At 42.4% G+C, this 14,466-nt stretch overlaps 2 protein-coding genes across 15 annotated transcripts in view; both read right to left on the reverse strand.

Moving 5' to 3' along the window:
- The window catches only part of OGT (O-linked N-acetylglucosamine (GlcNAc) transferase), a 28,613-nt gene extending 21,804 nt beyond the window's left edge, over positions 1 to 6,809 (reverse strand). Inside the window, exons 1-3 of one of the 3 annotated variants that reach the window (XM_062630070.1) lie at positions 6,557 to 6,809; positions 2,552 to 2,732; positions 1,258 to 1,501 (exon numbers count right to left, since the gene is read on the reverse strand). In XM_062630070.1, coding sequence (XP_062486054.1) covers positions 1,258 to 1,501; positions 2,552 to 2,732; positions 6,557 to 6,593 — 462 coding nt within the window. In that variant the 5' untranslated portion in view covers positions 6,594 to 6,809. Of the gene's footprint in view, positions 1 to 1,257; positions 1,502 to 2,551; positions 2,733 to 6,556 lie in introns of those variants that run through there. The other 2 variants (XM_062630071.1, XM_062630072.1) reach the window with 2 other exon arrangements.
- An 803-nt stretch (positions 6,810 to 7,612) lies between these two features.
- The window catches only part of TAF1 (TATA-box binding protein associated factor 1), a 38,498-nt gene continuing 31,644 nt past the window's right edge, over positions 7,613 to 14,466 (reverse strand). For 9 of the 12 annotated variants that reach the window (XM_062630081.1, XM_062630080.1, XM_062630077.1 and 6 more), the window contains 4 exons: positions 10,395 to 10,493; positions 9,993 to 10,140; positions 9,024 to 9,201; positions 7,613 to 7,977 (listed from right to left, as the gene is read on the reverse strand). In XM_062630081.1, coding sequence (XP_062486065.1) covers positions 7,761 to 7,977; positions 9,024 to 9,201; positions 9,993 to 10,140; positions 10,395 to 10,493 — 642 coding nt within the window. In that variant the 3' untranslated portion in view covers positions 7,613 to 7,760. Of the gene's footprint in view, positions 7,978 to 9,023; positions 9,202 to 9,992; positions 10,141 to 10,394; positions 10,494 to 12,820; positions 12,926 to 14,466 lie in introns of all 12 variants that reach the window. The other 3 variants (XM_062630088.1, XM_062630087.1, XM_062630078.1) reach the window with 2 other exon arrangements.

Genomic DNA, 14,466 nt, shown 5'->3' on the forward strand with positions numbered 1-14,466 from the left:
ATGAGAAAATGAACATGAGCTGGCAGTGTGCGCTGGCAGCCCAGAAAGCCAACCGTATCCTGGGCTGCATCAAAAGGAGCGTGACCAGCAGGTCGAAGGTGATCCTGCCCCTCTACTCTGCTCTTGTGAGACCTCACTTGGAGTATTGTGTGCAGTTCTGGTGTCCTCAACATAAAAAGGACATGGAACTGTTGGAACAAGTCCAGAGAAGGGCCACGAGGATGATCAGGGGACTGGAGCACCTCCCGTATGAAGACAGGCTAAGGAAGTTGCGGCTGTTCAGCCTGGAGAAGAGAAGGCTGTGTGGAGACCTCATAGCAGCCTTCCAGTATCTGAAGGGGGCCTATAGGGATGCTGGGGATGGACTCTTCATTAGGGACTGTAGTGACAGGACAAGGGGTAACGGGTTAAAACTTAAACAGGGGAAGTTTAGGTTGGATATAAGAAGGAAATTCTTTCCTGTTAGGGTGGTGAGGCACTGGAATGGATTGCCCAGGGAGGTTGTGAATGCTCCACCCCTGGCATTGTTCAAGACCAGGTTGGACGAGGCCTTGGGTGATATGATTTAGCGTAAGGTGTCCCTGCCCATGGCAGGGGGATTGGAACTAGATGATCTTAAGGTCCTTTCCAACCCTAACGATTCTATGATTCTATGATTCTAAGATAGCAGTATGATACAGTTTACTAAAAATGTCAATTCCAAACAGTTACAATCAAAAATCCAAATACCAGATCTATTTTATACAAGTTTCTTTTCGACAAATTCAGCTTCAGCCTATGAAACATAAAAATGATGCTTCTCTAAACCAGCCCCCAGTGGAAATCTAAGGAAGGCCACTCTCACCACCATGAAATTTCTGACTCTGTGATAAGGTAATACCCCATGATTTTTTAAGAACTCGCATTCAAGATTGAGCAGTGATTCTCTCACTGTAATATTAATATCCTAAAGCACACAAAGCTAAAGTATGAGGTCATTCACCAAAACATCTGACTTCAGCTTATAGGGAGAATTCTTGCTTTTTTGTTATTTCAACAATACAGGTAAGTACATAATCAGCATCCCTTACTGTACTGCAATATAAAACTTCTTGTAACACAAGTCTTTCAAAGACCCTTAGGAGAAGTATTAAGTAGATTATCAAGTTTATGGTGTACAGATTAGAGGGAAGGTTTATCACTTGCTTGAAACGTGCTATATGTGAGTCGTGCAACAAGGAGCATGGAGCTCTTCTATAAAAACAAAGCATTACTTACAGGGTTGTACTGAAGGGCAGACACATATGCCTGTACTGCTCCTTCCATATCACCTGCAGCTACTAGCGCAGCAGCCAAATTAATATATCCATCAATGAAATCTGGTTTGAGACGTAGTGCGTGTCTATAATGTTCAATTGCTTCTTGTAGCTGTCCACGTTCCTTGTACACATTGCCTAGATTCGAGTAGGCTTCAGCCAACAGCGGATTCTGTTTAATAGCCAAAGTGCTGAAGTGAGCAGACCTGGAAGAAAATTCAACAAATTGGCAAAAAAAAAACAAACAAAAAACCCAGACACCACCTACTTTCAGTGTTTGCCTGTTTACCTAGTTTATTAATGAACATTCATGCTTAACTGAGCCAAACATATAGCCAACAAATCTGCCTTTACAGAGCTGTGTTATCTTTAAGGTCCTAGCTTAAATTATCACCTTCCCTGCTCCTATTTGAGATTCTGCTGAGGAAAGATAACTCTCATTTACAGTAAATAGGGCTCAAGTCACCTCACCAAACCTGAACTTGATGCACTTGGAGAAAACACTACAGAAATCCTGTGAAGCCTCTTCAACATTTGTACGCTTTAAGCAATGTCCCACTCAATATTCTTCTCAAGAAGCAAGACACAGCTGACAGATGTAGATGTAAAATTACGTTGAATCTTCCCCCATTTTATTTTCCCTGTATCTGAACTGTTATCACAACTTCATTCAGAAGCCTATATAAAACAGATTTCAGTCCAGAGGTCATTAGCACAAGCAAATTTACAGCTAGATCAAGAGAAGTTAAAAATGCTCGAAGCACAGAAAGAAGTACCAGGAACAGGCAAACAGAAAGAATATAGACGCAACTTTCAGATGACAAAATTCCTTAACTAAGCATGCCATTTCACAGCAAATTAATCAGTCTTGAAACTTAAAAAAACAAAACCATAAACCCCCACACTGCAGGTGGCATAAATAAGTCTTTATTTACACATGTAAATACCTCCAAGTACACACAAGTATGGCTGAGTTAATGTGGGCAATACTAAAATAACATGGGAATAATGGCAAGATCTGTTGTTTGTTGTAAAGCTAGCCATTCTAATTTGTATTTATCTTACCCTAACAAAATTCGAGAAGAAAGACCATTATTTTTGACCAGTCCTTACTGCTGCCATGAAGTTAGTCAGTATTTGCATTCAGTGATAAAAAAGGAAATCAGTGTTAGAATACAACTTTTATCAGCTATGCTCAGTACTATTAGAGGAGCAAACTACAAAGAAAGCTTAACATAGCTCCTTAAGTCTCCTACCTGTCCAATCTGCGACACTGGAAGTGAATGGACGACAGTAACAAAAGCACACCAGTGTTATCAGGCTCTTGTCTCCAAAGCTGCATGCAGTGTCTCTCTGCTGCTTCAAAGTCTCCTGCCTGATACTCACGATGAGCCAACTCCGCTAACCCTTGGAAGGAAAGCATACGTTTCGTTGGTTCTGGAGAATCACCAAAACATTTAAGGGGGGAAAACAAAAAGTTAGATAATGGGAACAAAACAAAACCAAACACACACACATACACACAAAAAAACAAAACCACACAACACCCCCCCCCCAAAAAACAATATAAAAGCACATACATAACTGAAGGATGAAAATGTTTGAGATGACATAAAACACTACAGCACATCGAATTTTGAACTCTCAGATGTTCAAACCCCAGCCTATTACTGCTAGTTTTAACATTACCTGTACAAGTCCATGACTTCATCAGCTAATAATAAGAAACATGTAGACTGTAATGGCTGTGAGTATTTGCAAACGTTTTGCATTGACCTCAAGTATTTTTAAAGGTATTCCTGACATTCAGGTTAGATATAAGGAAGAAATTCTTTACTGTCAGGTTGTTGAAGCATCGGAACAAGTTGCCCAAAGAACTGGTAAATGCTCCATCCCTAGCAGTGTTCAAGGCCAGGCTGGACAGAGCCTTGCGTGACATGGTCTAGTAGTGAGGTGCCCCTACCCATGGAAGGGGGCTGGAACTAGATAATCTTAGGGTCCTTTCCAACACAAGCCATTCTATGACTCTATGACATGATACTGTACTTTGGTTCGTAACAGTAGTAGTACTAACAGAGCAATGACTCCCCTTCACTCTCCCACAAAACTTTACATCTTATGATTTTTAATATTAAAAACAAGTTCTAAAAGCTTAATAGGAAAATGAAGGATAGCAGACAAAGACTTCAAAGGTTTCAGCGAAAGAAAGTTTTTGCTGCACCAAAAGCAAAAAACCTTAAAGAAAAAAAAAGAAAAAAAAAGTCATTCCTTGAATACTCTATTATAATTCCCTCACACAACAAAAACTGGTGCTGGTGAGCACCAATGTGATGAGAGACAATCACACACTTTCAAGATTATGCAACTGGCCTACAGAAAGAATCATTAAACAGGGTGCAGGAAATGAGTTACTGCTTCTGGAGGCTTGGCTGGAATGGGAGTCACAAAGTGGTTGTAGTATTTAAGATCCAATTGTGGAGAGCAAAATACTGAAATAAAACACCACCTTAAGTGTGAAAAGGAAATAAAATTTCTTACAATGCACAGTTCTTTATTAATATACACACAAGTGTAGCTTGGAAAAAAACCCACAACTGTTCATCCCAGGAAGAAGTTCTGGCCTTTCAATTCTGTCTTTATATTAATGACTCATACTACTAATAGGTTCGATTAATGCAAGCCTCTCTTCTCTGAAGTCACTTAATTCATTAAACACTTCCCACCTGGATGTAGTTTTAAAATTTTGAATTTAAATGAAACAGATAAATCCTTCCTAATATAAGGAAGCACCTCAACACTTGCATACATGTATTTTTGCAATTATACTGTAACTATAAAAAGCCTCTTCTTTAGTGAGAACTTTAAAGACAATAAAATAATCACAAAGAGATTAGGTACAAAGTTACTATGTAGTGTTTGTTTTATAAAATTGGGGTTTACGCAAATCACTTTCAAAATCACTTTTTCAGCACTAGCGGTTTTGCAGACAAGACTACAAGCACTAAATTAAACAGTGTAACTGAAGCTGTTTTTCCAGATAACACTGTCAGTGCTAAAAACATGAACATGATTCGCAGTAGGTTTAAACTAGTAAAGCTACTCTCAGATACCTAACAAATTAATAGTCACGTATCTTCAGCCAGATTAGATTTCTGTTTTCTATGAACCTAGCTTAATAGGTTTCCAAACATGACTAAGAGAAAAGTGGACTTCAGTATCTGGTTAAATCCACTACTAATAAACATGAACTGAACATGAGAATGAAGCACCATTTATAAATGTTCAAAGTGTGACAGTAATAACAGTACTAGAGTACCAACACACTGTTCCTCACTCCCTCCCTCCTCCTGTTAACAGCCACACAGGTTTAAGATCTCTGGCAGTCTTGTGTATTTTCAAGTTCTGTCGATGGCATAAAGCAAACACAGTGAATCCAGACAGAGAAAAAGAAAAACAAAAACCAAAAGGAAAAAAAAAAAAACACATAAAGAAAACCCCAAAAAGTTTATACTTAAATTCTCATCACCATTTGGAAAGACACTCCCAAACATTATCTAAATGCTACATTTTGTCTACTGAAGCAGAAAGTGAAACTTAAGTTGCACCTCCCAGGGCAAGAAATAAGGTGCTGCAGAATTACTGTAATTAATGTGTGGGAGTAAGAATTGCTAACAAAAGCAACAAAATAAATGAAACACTTTTTTTTTTTTCTTTTACCAAGTCCCAGCACAAAACAAAGCCTGGCAGAGGATATTAGCAAACCTTTAAAATTCAGTTTAAAACAGCCAGTCCATCTACTTCCAAACAAGTATTTTAGCAATGATCCTTGAAAAACCCACTGGAAAGTACTAAGTGGGTGGTCACCTTTATCACAGTTCAACATGAGCTGAACTTTCAACAGAAAGCTGGCTGAAGAAAAGTTCCACAACCCAAAGAATACATAACACAGCCATCAACGGTTGCTCACTGAATCAATTTCCAAAGCAAACAGCTGCAGTGAATAATCACAGAGAGATCAATCTCTTACCTACTTTTGCATACTTAGGCTAACTTGTGCTACATGCTTTGACTATGACCTTGGAAAAGGCTAGCACATGCTACGACAATGACTTTTCCTAAAACATCTACAGAATAAAAGCAAAATAAAATCCACAGAGATCACAAATGTACTCAAGTCTATTTTTTTTTTCCCCCAGAAGTAACATCCTAAACACTTACCATACACTCATGATCAACCTTACATTTAGGTAAAACCTAAGGCCCAGACAGGAGCAGTTACCAAGGGAGGTGGTGATGGATGAGGAGCACAGGTCTCTCCCCAAGCATACACATGTTCACCTCCACAGATCAAAGCCGCAAAAGGATGCTGTGGCCTCGCTGACTAGACACAGTCCTAGCTGAGGGGCAACAAAATATTGTATTGCAGCACTTTGCTTCTCCATCTCCACTTCTGTATCACCATTTCTGTATCTCTGTACTGCTAAGCCACCTCTTTCTCCAGAGGATCTACCCCCCCACACACACTTCTCCCAGGCTTTTCAGCTTTTAATACCCTTCCTCGCAGAGCCTCCCCCTCAAAAATTTGAGAGATAAGACTGTTTTGCCCTTTCAACCTTTCAGTAAGGAGAACACTTCTTTTCCTTGCTCTACAGTCAAAATGCGATTTCTCCTTTATTCTCCCCCATACCCCAAGTTATGGATCTGTAAACTATAGGTAGAATAGAATCTTTCTTAGCTAGAGCACTCTATCTTATTGCCCAGAGAAGCACTGTACTGCTCGGCTATACCACAGAAGAACTGCTCCTTAAGTGTAGCGAGAGTTTCCGGACGAGCCAACGTACATTCTGGGTCAGGTTTTTATCCTACGTCGTCCTCTAAAGCAGTCACCTGACAGTTGGATAAATATAACAAACAGTAAGAGAGCGCCGAACTAAGAAGTAATCGCGCCGTGCTCCTCCAAGAGCAGCACCGACAGGAACTCGCTGAGGGATGAGTCCGGCCCGCCGGCAGGCCGCGACAGCCAGCCGGCGCCCCAAGACGGTGAGGGGGACGAGCACAAAGGCGGCGGCAGCCACCACCTCGCCCAGGCCGTGGCTTCTGTTAAACTCCACCAGGAGAGGGCCCGATGAGAGCCCCGCTCGGGGCGGCCTCAGGGAAGGAGGCCGCTGGGCAGTCCCCGGCAAAGGCAGGGCCCGGCCTACGCAGGGCTGCGGCGCCGCTAGTCTCCGGCGCGCCCGTCCCCGCTCGGCAGGCCACAGTACCTGTGCTGTCAGCCACATTCCCCACGGAGGTCGCCATCAGGAAAGGGTGGCGGCGGAGCTCTGCTGGAAGCGGCAGAAAGGCCACAGGTGCGGAGAGAGTAAATCGGCTGAGACGGGCAGCGCACGACCGAGCTACCCGCAACCCCGGCGTGCTGAGGCAGCAGCTTCCGAAATGGCGGTGGCGGAAAGCAGCAAAGTGCCGAATGGCTGCGGCCGGAACTACTTTCTGCAAAGCAAGTAGTCCGGGAGGAGCCAGCCACCGAGCTTGCGGAGAGGCCCGGCGAGGCGGAGGGACTTCGACAAGCACTGCTTTCGTCCCCTTCCGAGAAGCCCGTTCTCCGACAAGCGGCCTCTCCATTCTAAGCAGCTCTATCAGTTCAGGTATCCTTCCGCACAGTCGTTGCAACAAACGCAACGGAGTTGCGCGTGCGCAACTGCCCCCACCTCCCATGGTGCGGTGCCCCCGCAGTGGCGCCCGCGGTGCAGTCGGGGGCTGCCGGCGCGGGGACTGCCGGGAAGGCGAGGCCAGGCCACAGCAACAGGACCCAGTCCCCAAATTTCTTCAGTGACCCCCAACAGCAAAATTCCACCCACAGCCTCGGGTCCGCGTGTGCCCCCCCAGTGACCAAAACTGAGGGCGCCCCGTCAACAATGAACCTTCCTGAAGACTCAAAGGCCCAAATTCTGATTTCTCAGACTAGCTGCAACTTCAAAACAAAAAAAAAACAGGGCAGCTGTTCACTGCAGTATTTAAAACAGGCAACTGGGGTAAGGCTCCGGCTGTGGCCTTCATGCTGTGGTCCCAGAGAGAAACCCTTCTTTGTATTATGAAATGATGATTTCCTAGGTCATCAACTGCAGCTATTTTAATCCAAGTAGTCTTTTTTTTTTTTTTTCCTGACAGAAGTGCACATATCCAATAGGCCAGTATTGATGAGAAATTATTTGAGGTCTATACTGACCTAAAACTGAAGAACAAATCATACAAATCTTCATCCTGGAGCTTACACAGGCTACAACAGCCAAAAAACCCAGCAGGGCGTGCATGTCCAAGGCTTACTTTTCACCATTTACTCAATCACATCACACATTTTTATCAGCAATTAAAATACTACATTAAAAAAATCTACTTCTTGCTAATACAGTCCACACTATACTGTCCCTTATACCAAACTGAGATGACCATCAACTCAGGAAGGGGAGTTCATTCGTCTGAATCCAGATCAGTGTCTCCTGCCATGGAATGGAAGTCCTCGCTGTCTTCCTCATCCTCAGACAGATGGACCTGACTCAATACGCTTGGGCCACAGCGTTGCTGTTCTTCCTCTTCCTCCTCTTCTGAGATCTCATACCCTCCAATACTGCTGAAACTTGTGTCTCGTGTGTTGGATTTTGGGTCTGGTTCTTCATAGCTGCCATAACTGGAAGAAAGAAGATATTTGTATTATACCACTGTTTCATATCAACTGCTGATACTGACATTTCTGTATTTAATTCCTGTAAAAGTTCCCTGGCTTGAAGTCCTTGTGGAACACTCAGAACCTCTGTACACTTCAATTCTGCCAGTGGCCAGATTTAAAAAAAAAAAAAAAAAAAACACAGTTCTGCTGATGAACAATTGTCTCTCAGCATCCTCATCCTACTCTAATGCACCCAGAGGAGGAAAAACATCACTCAACACCTTCCATCTATCACCTTTACTGTGGACAGGCAGGTAGACAATCCATTCTCATCTCCTCTAACATTTTCTGCTAACTATTGCCAAGGTACTGGGCTGGACTGACCATTTGCCTGACCTGACATAGCTACCTCTATGGTAATTTATTGGGCATATGTCATAATAATATCATTAAAGTAATGCTATTAGTAACATTAAAGGACTAAATTTCACAAGTAGGAAAACACGCAAACCCCGGAGAATCTATTGCTAATACTCTACGGAATGGCCAGAGAAGAAAGAGTAGATTCTCTCCAGTCAGTGCTGTACTTATCATTTTCTAATAATGGACCTCCTTCCAAAATATAGACTATGCATACTCCTATTCATATGGACTGCAACCAAGCAGCTTCTTTTCAAGTAAGGAAATGCTTGTTCTTAGACAAAAAAAAAACAAAACCAAACCCCGTGAAGTTAATTGACTAAGTTATCTTTGAATTTCAAAGGCATCTTGCAGTTTCCAAAACAACTTATAAAAGCCTTTAGTAGTCTTCAAAAACCACTGTGTACAGGAAATCATCTGACAAAAACCACTTTTTTTTCCTTTTTCAAATTTAGCTAATGCTTTTATTAGTGAATATCTAACAGCAGAATCAAATTTCTGTCAATAAGTAGTAAATTGCAATTATGGTAATAATGGCTGCAACATTAAAAACAGTGACAAAAATTAAAAGAAATCAGATAATCTCTAGCTTCTTATGATAAACAGTTCAGAAATCTTGAAGAGAAGGGATTTTCAGCTCCTATTACCTGATATTACTGTCCTCCATAACATGAGTTGTCTCCCCACCGTCCCCTTCATAAGACATCATGCTTTCTTCATTGTCCATGCCCATTCGTGTGTTTTCTTGAAGAACATGAGGTTGTTTAGGTCTGATTGCATTGGGCTCTATATCAGAGTCACTGCCACTCTCACTCAGTTGGATAGCTGTGTAATAAAGCAATGTTTAGTCACAAATCCAACAGTTTTGTTCTGTCAGTTACATACCCACTCTATTTGTTTAAAGGCTACAACATGGACTGTAAGGCATGTATATGAAGTAGGGTCTCCACAAGGTAGCAGAAAGGGCATCTGTAAGGTGATACCACTTACTGAGCGCCCAATTCTGATGTTATTCAAAAGCAATCTCACAACCACCATTACTCAAAGAGACCTTATTTGCTTGTCTACTCCAAATAATTTCCCCGTCCTTGCCCCTAATAATTTTCAGAAACCACCACTAACTGCCACTATAAACGTTTCTGCATAGCAAGCTTTTTTAGTAAAACAGGGAAATAATCTGAAGAACCTCCAGACACCTCTTCCAGTTCTTGATACACTGACCACACTCTCTCATATTAAACTGAACGCTGTGCTTTTACTAAACTGCCCATTCATGGCTCTGCACACCAAATCATAGTCTCAGTCTTTCCAGAACCATGTGCAGTTTCACTTTATGAAATGCAGTTGACCAAATCTTGTCTTAAGTCTGCTTTCTTTTGCCTCTGTACTTAGAGCACTCCTACTCCTCTTTGTTTTCAGTTCCATTTATGGTCAGCCAGTTTTCTCATCTTGCTCTTTGGTCTGTCTTCCTTCTTGATGGCTAGACCATGTGGCCTACGTAATCCCAGGTATGCTCTGATCTCTCTAATGCATGTTTTTGTGATGAGAGTATGAGATTAGCTGGGTTTGCAAACAACCAGTTCCTATTCAACCTTTCATAAAAAAAGGACACCTACATGAGAAAGGATTATCTCCCTCTTCATCACTGCCCTCATCATCATCCTCTCCATCAGACATGAGCAAATCTTCATAGAGGACACTGGCCTGGGGCTGCTGTGCTGATCCTTCTTCATCAGCAAGGTCACCATCTGCATCTTCAACTTCCTAGGTCATACAGGGATAGTGAAGGTCAAACAACATATAAACTACTGCTGCCATTTCCATGACATGCCTATGATTTATTACACTACTCAATCTGAAGTATTCATTCATTTCATAATACTAGTATTTTCAAACTACATTTAAAAGTCTAGCTACTGCTATCAATACTGCTGTCTTTTGGGGTGGCAGACACAGAAGACAGCCCTTATACTACGAAGACTTCTGCCACAAGTATGCAAGTCTGTAAATATACTCACTGGGGCTGGAGTCTTAGGTTTCCCATCATCATCCTCATCAAACCCTTCAATATCTACGTCAGAGTCTTCCTCGCCCAGCCTACCTCGCCCCTGGCGCATCTGAATGGGAAACACAAATAGCAATACCACTGAGGGAGGCACTAGTGGACATAAAACAAAGATTGAGATCTGGACCCCAATGATGGGTGTAGGAGTAAAGGGGGTAAAGACGAAAAGAAAAATACATGTATAGCACTCCCAGAGCAAGGATTGCTTCTCTCTTTGTTCCAACATCAGAGAGCAAACAGTCTCCACACACTTTTACCCTCACATGCTCATAGTTGAAAAGGGAATCTCCAGCCTTACAGCACCGTAATTTTTTGTTTACCAAGCTACTTCTGGAAAATACCACCAGGTCTTAAGAAGTGCTTATTTTCACAAATTATTTTAAAAGCAGACAACAGTTTCAATAAATCTTCCCCTGGTCTTCTCTCTCCTGTTCTCCCCTCAGTCACCACAAGTCCAAGGTAAAGAGGACATGCAGATTCTGTCCCAAAATCTATAAATTGAAAGTCTATAGAAAGCTGAAGGCTTGCAAATCTAGAAGACATCCTCAAATCTAGAGACAGACCCAATACTAGATGGAAGTATTTATATTGGCTGGATGGCTGCATGCAAAGAGTTGTGGTCAATGGCTCAATGTCCAGCTGGAGACCAGTAACGAGTGGGGTCCCTCAGGGATTGGTGTTGGGACCGGTCTTGTTCAACGTCTTTGTCACTGACAGGGACAGTGGGATTGAGTGAGCCCTCAGCAAGTTTGCCGATGACACCAAGCTGTGTGGGTCGGTTGATACCCTGGAGGGAAGGAATGCCATCCAGAGGAACCTTGACACGCTTGTGAGGTGGGTTGATGCCAACCTTGTGAAGTTTAACCATGCCAAGGGTAAGGTCCTACACCTGGGTCGGAGCAATCCCAGGCACAGCTACAGGTTGGGCAGAGAACAGATTCAGAGCAGCCCTGAGGAGGACTTGGGGGTGTTGGCTGATGAGAAAATGAACATGAGGCAGCTTCAGTGTGCACTCACAGCACAGAAAGCCAATCGTACCCTGGGCTGCATCCAAAGGAGCGTGACCAGCAGGTCAAAGGAGGTGATCCTGCCCCTCTACTCTGCTCTCATGAGACCTCACTTGGGAGTACTGTGTACAATTCTGGTGTCCTCAACATAAAAAGGACATGGAGCTGTTGGAACAAGTGCAGAGGAGGCCATGAGGATGATCAGGGGACTGGAGCATCTCCTGTATGAAGATAGGCTGAGAAAGTTGGGGCTGTTCAGCCTGGAGAAGAGAAGGCTGCGTGGAGACCTCATAGCAGCCTTCCAGTATCTGAAGGGGGCCTATAGGGATGCTGGAGAGGGACTCTTCATTAGGGACTGTAGTGACAGGACAAGGGGTAACAGGCTAAAACTTAAACAGGGGAAGTTTAGATTGGACATAAGGAAGAAATTCTTTACTGTAAGGGTGATGAAGCACTGGGATGGGTTGTCCAAGGAAGCTGTGAATGCTCCATCCCTGGCAGTGTTCAAGGCCAGGTTGGACAGAGGCTTGGATGGCATGGCCTAGTGTGAGGTGTCCCTGCCCATGACAGGACAGTTGGAACTAGATGATCTTAAGGTCCTTTCCAACCCTAACGATTCTATGATTCTATATTCAGTCTCTCTTTGGATTGCTCAGCATAGCTCTCACTAGTCTTTCTGGCACCACCTGCAGTCTCATGGCCCTCCTCACCTTCTTCCTCCTCCTGATAATTTATTTTCATGGTCATATTACTGCATTTCCTTCTGCTATTTCCTCCAACAATTTTTTGTTTAATATAGAATAAAGACTAAGAAAAAATATTCTGTGTTTACTGTAGCAAGTTCATTTATAATGGTTTAACACCTTTACCTTGTTTGGTTTGTTTTTTTTTTTCCTTTTACTACTCTAAAGTATCTACAGTGGCAACCATCTCTTCCCAGGTGTTTCTACAGCTTCTAATCACTGGATGCAACCATAATAATCTAATTACTATGTTCCACATCTGTAGAATATACTTCGCTATTTCTATATTCAGAATCCACAAGGGATTGCATATTAGCCCTTTGTAGAAACCAGGTTTCTACTCCAAGAAGCAGTGAAGCAAACACATACGTGGCTTTAGACAGATTCTTTTGCAGTTTTTAATGCTCTGTTCTTTGTTTTGTATTGTCTCAATTCCCAGTGCTCTTTCAATTTTTCCTTTGAGCAGTCAAAATGAAGGAAATTGTATACCTTTTGAAATGGATTCTCTTCTCTGCTTGGGAAACCTGCAGATCTTTGTCACCTGTTTCCTACAAAGTAATTGCCTCCTTTCAGTTATTTGCTTATCTATCCCAGCTCTCCAACCACATGAAAAAATGGGGGATTCTGACCTGAGTTCCTTGCTTCTCTGGGGCAGTGATAGGGGTGTCCACAGCAAAAAAACTGCTCTCATGTGACATACTGAGGGAAGTGTTGGTATCATACAAATCAGGTGGCTAAAGTATATGTGGGAACAGGAGACATAACACTCTCAGGCACTGAACTGAGAACAGAACAGTATCTTGAGAGGTAAGACTGGGATTTAAGGACTTAATGAAAAATCCATTTCTTGGCACAGTGTTTGTATTAAACACTGTTTAATCAAATAAGATATTTATTCTTAAAGAACAAACATGGTAAAATAAAATGGCTCATAACCTCAGGCTTGAAGTTTGCCAAACAGCAGATTTTAAAATAGAAGTTAGTGCTTCTATGCAGTGCAATCCTACAGAGGCCAAAATCTTAAACGGACTCCAAAAGGATTAGACAGATTTATAGAGAATAGTCCTTTCCTCAGCTCATAAATACAATGGCCCAGACACAACACCAGTTTAAGGTGCCTGAACAGCCAATTGCCAGAAGCAAAGAGGTTTCACTCTAAGAAGAATTACTGTATGTTTGCATCTGCTTAGTTCTGGTCCCTGCCAGAGACAGAATACTTGATTACATCAACCTCTGGGTTGACTCAGCATGCCCCTTTTAATTTCCCTTCCCACAATGGAAATGGTGTTCCAATCACAAATGCTGCTATCAGAACTGGAAAAGGTCTACCACATATGAAATAGCAACGATTCAACTTTCAGTCAATTCTGTGTAAGTTACTGTCTCAAGAGTCCCTAAAGTAACGAAACAAAACAAAAAAAAGGGGGGCAGGGAGGAGTTTGGATAAAGTGTTCTAAAAGTCAGTCTGGCGTTTGCACGCCCTTTGACCTCTGAAGAATTCCTGAGAAATTACATATTAGGACTTTGATAAAATACCCTTATAATACACAGTGTTTATATCAGGACAATCCTGAAATTGTTAGAAGCAGCAGCAGTAATGCTTGAATTAGGTAAAACAGGCTTCCTAAGAATTTAAACAGACATGTAATCACAGACAGCTCTCTACTTGCTGTATTTGCTTTTTATAGCCTGACTCCAACTCTTGAAGGACACACAGAGGTAAGTACCGGTCATCACAACTGCATCTGAAATAAATGGAACTAAAGCCAAGCGACCATCACCAGACCTGCCATCTGTGATAAATCTGGGAGTGTGGAAAATGAGAGTGTGTCTCCAGCCAAGAAGCAGAGGGAAAGAGTGGCCTTCAGATGACAAGTGAGAGCTCAGGAAGGTCTCTCCTTTAGCAAGCACAGAGAAGGAATAGACAACTAATAGGCAGTTCATTGCTCCGGCCTCTTTTCCTCTCTCCTGATAACAAACCTAGAAAAAAATCATAATAGGTAATACTGGTCTTGGGAAGGAAACCATCAGATAGAAAGGAGAGTGACATTTTTGTCCCCCATTCTCTGAGGTATTGTGATCATCCCTGATTTCATGAAATTTTCCTCAAAATGTGTCAACAGATAGTTTCAACAGCTAATCTCCAAAGACTCCCATGCAGCCTGACACTTCCCATTGCCAGGAAGGTCTTTATCCATGACACTCAGTTTCAGTATTCTCATCCCATTGAATTCAATCATTATTCCTACCAAGTCCATTCTAACATCCTAAGATG

Source organism: Pezoporus occidentalis, unplaced genomic scaffold, assembly GCF_034315485.1.
Source record: "Pezoporus occidentalis ecotype Australia unplaced genomic scaffold, CSIRO_AGI_Poc_V1 ctg348, whole genome shotgun sequence".
Lineage (NCBI taxonomy): Eukaryota > Metazoa > Chordata > Aves > Psittaciformes > Psittacidae > Pezoporus > Pezoporus occidentalis.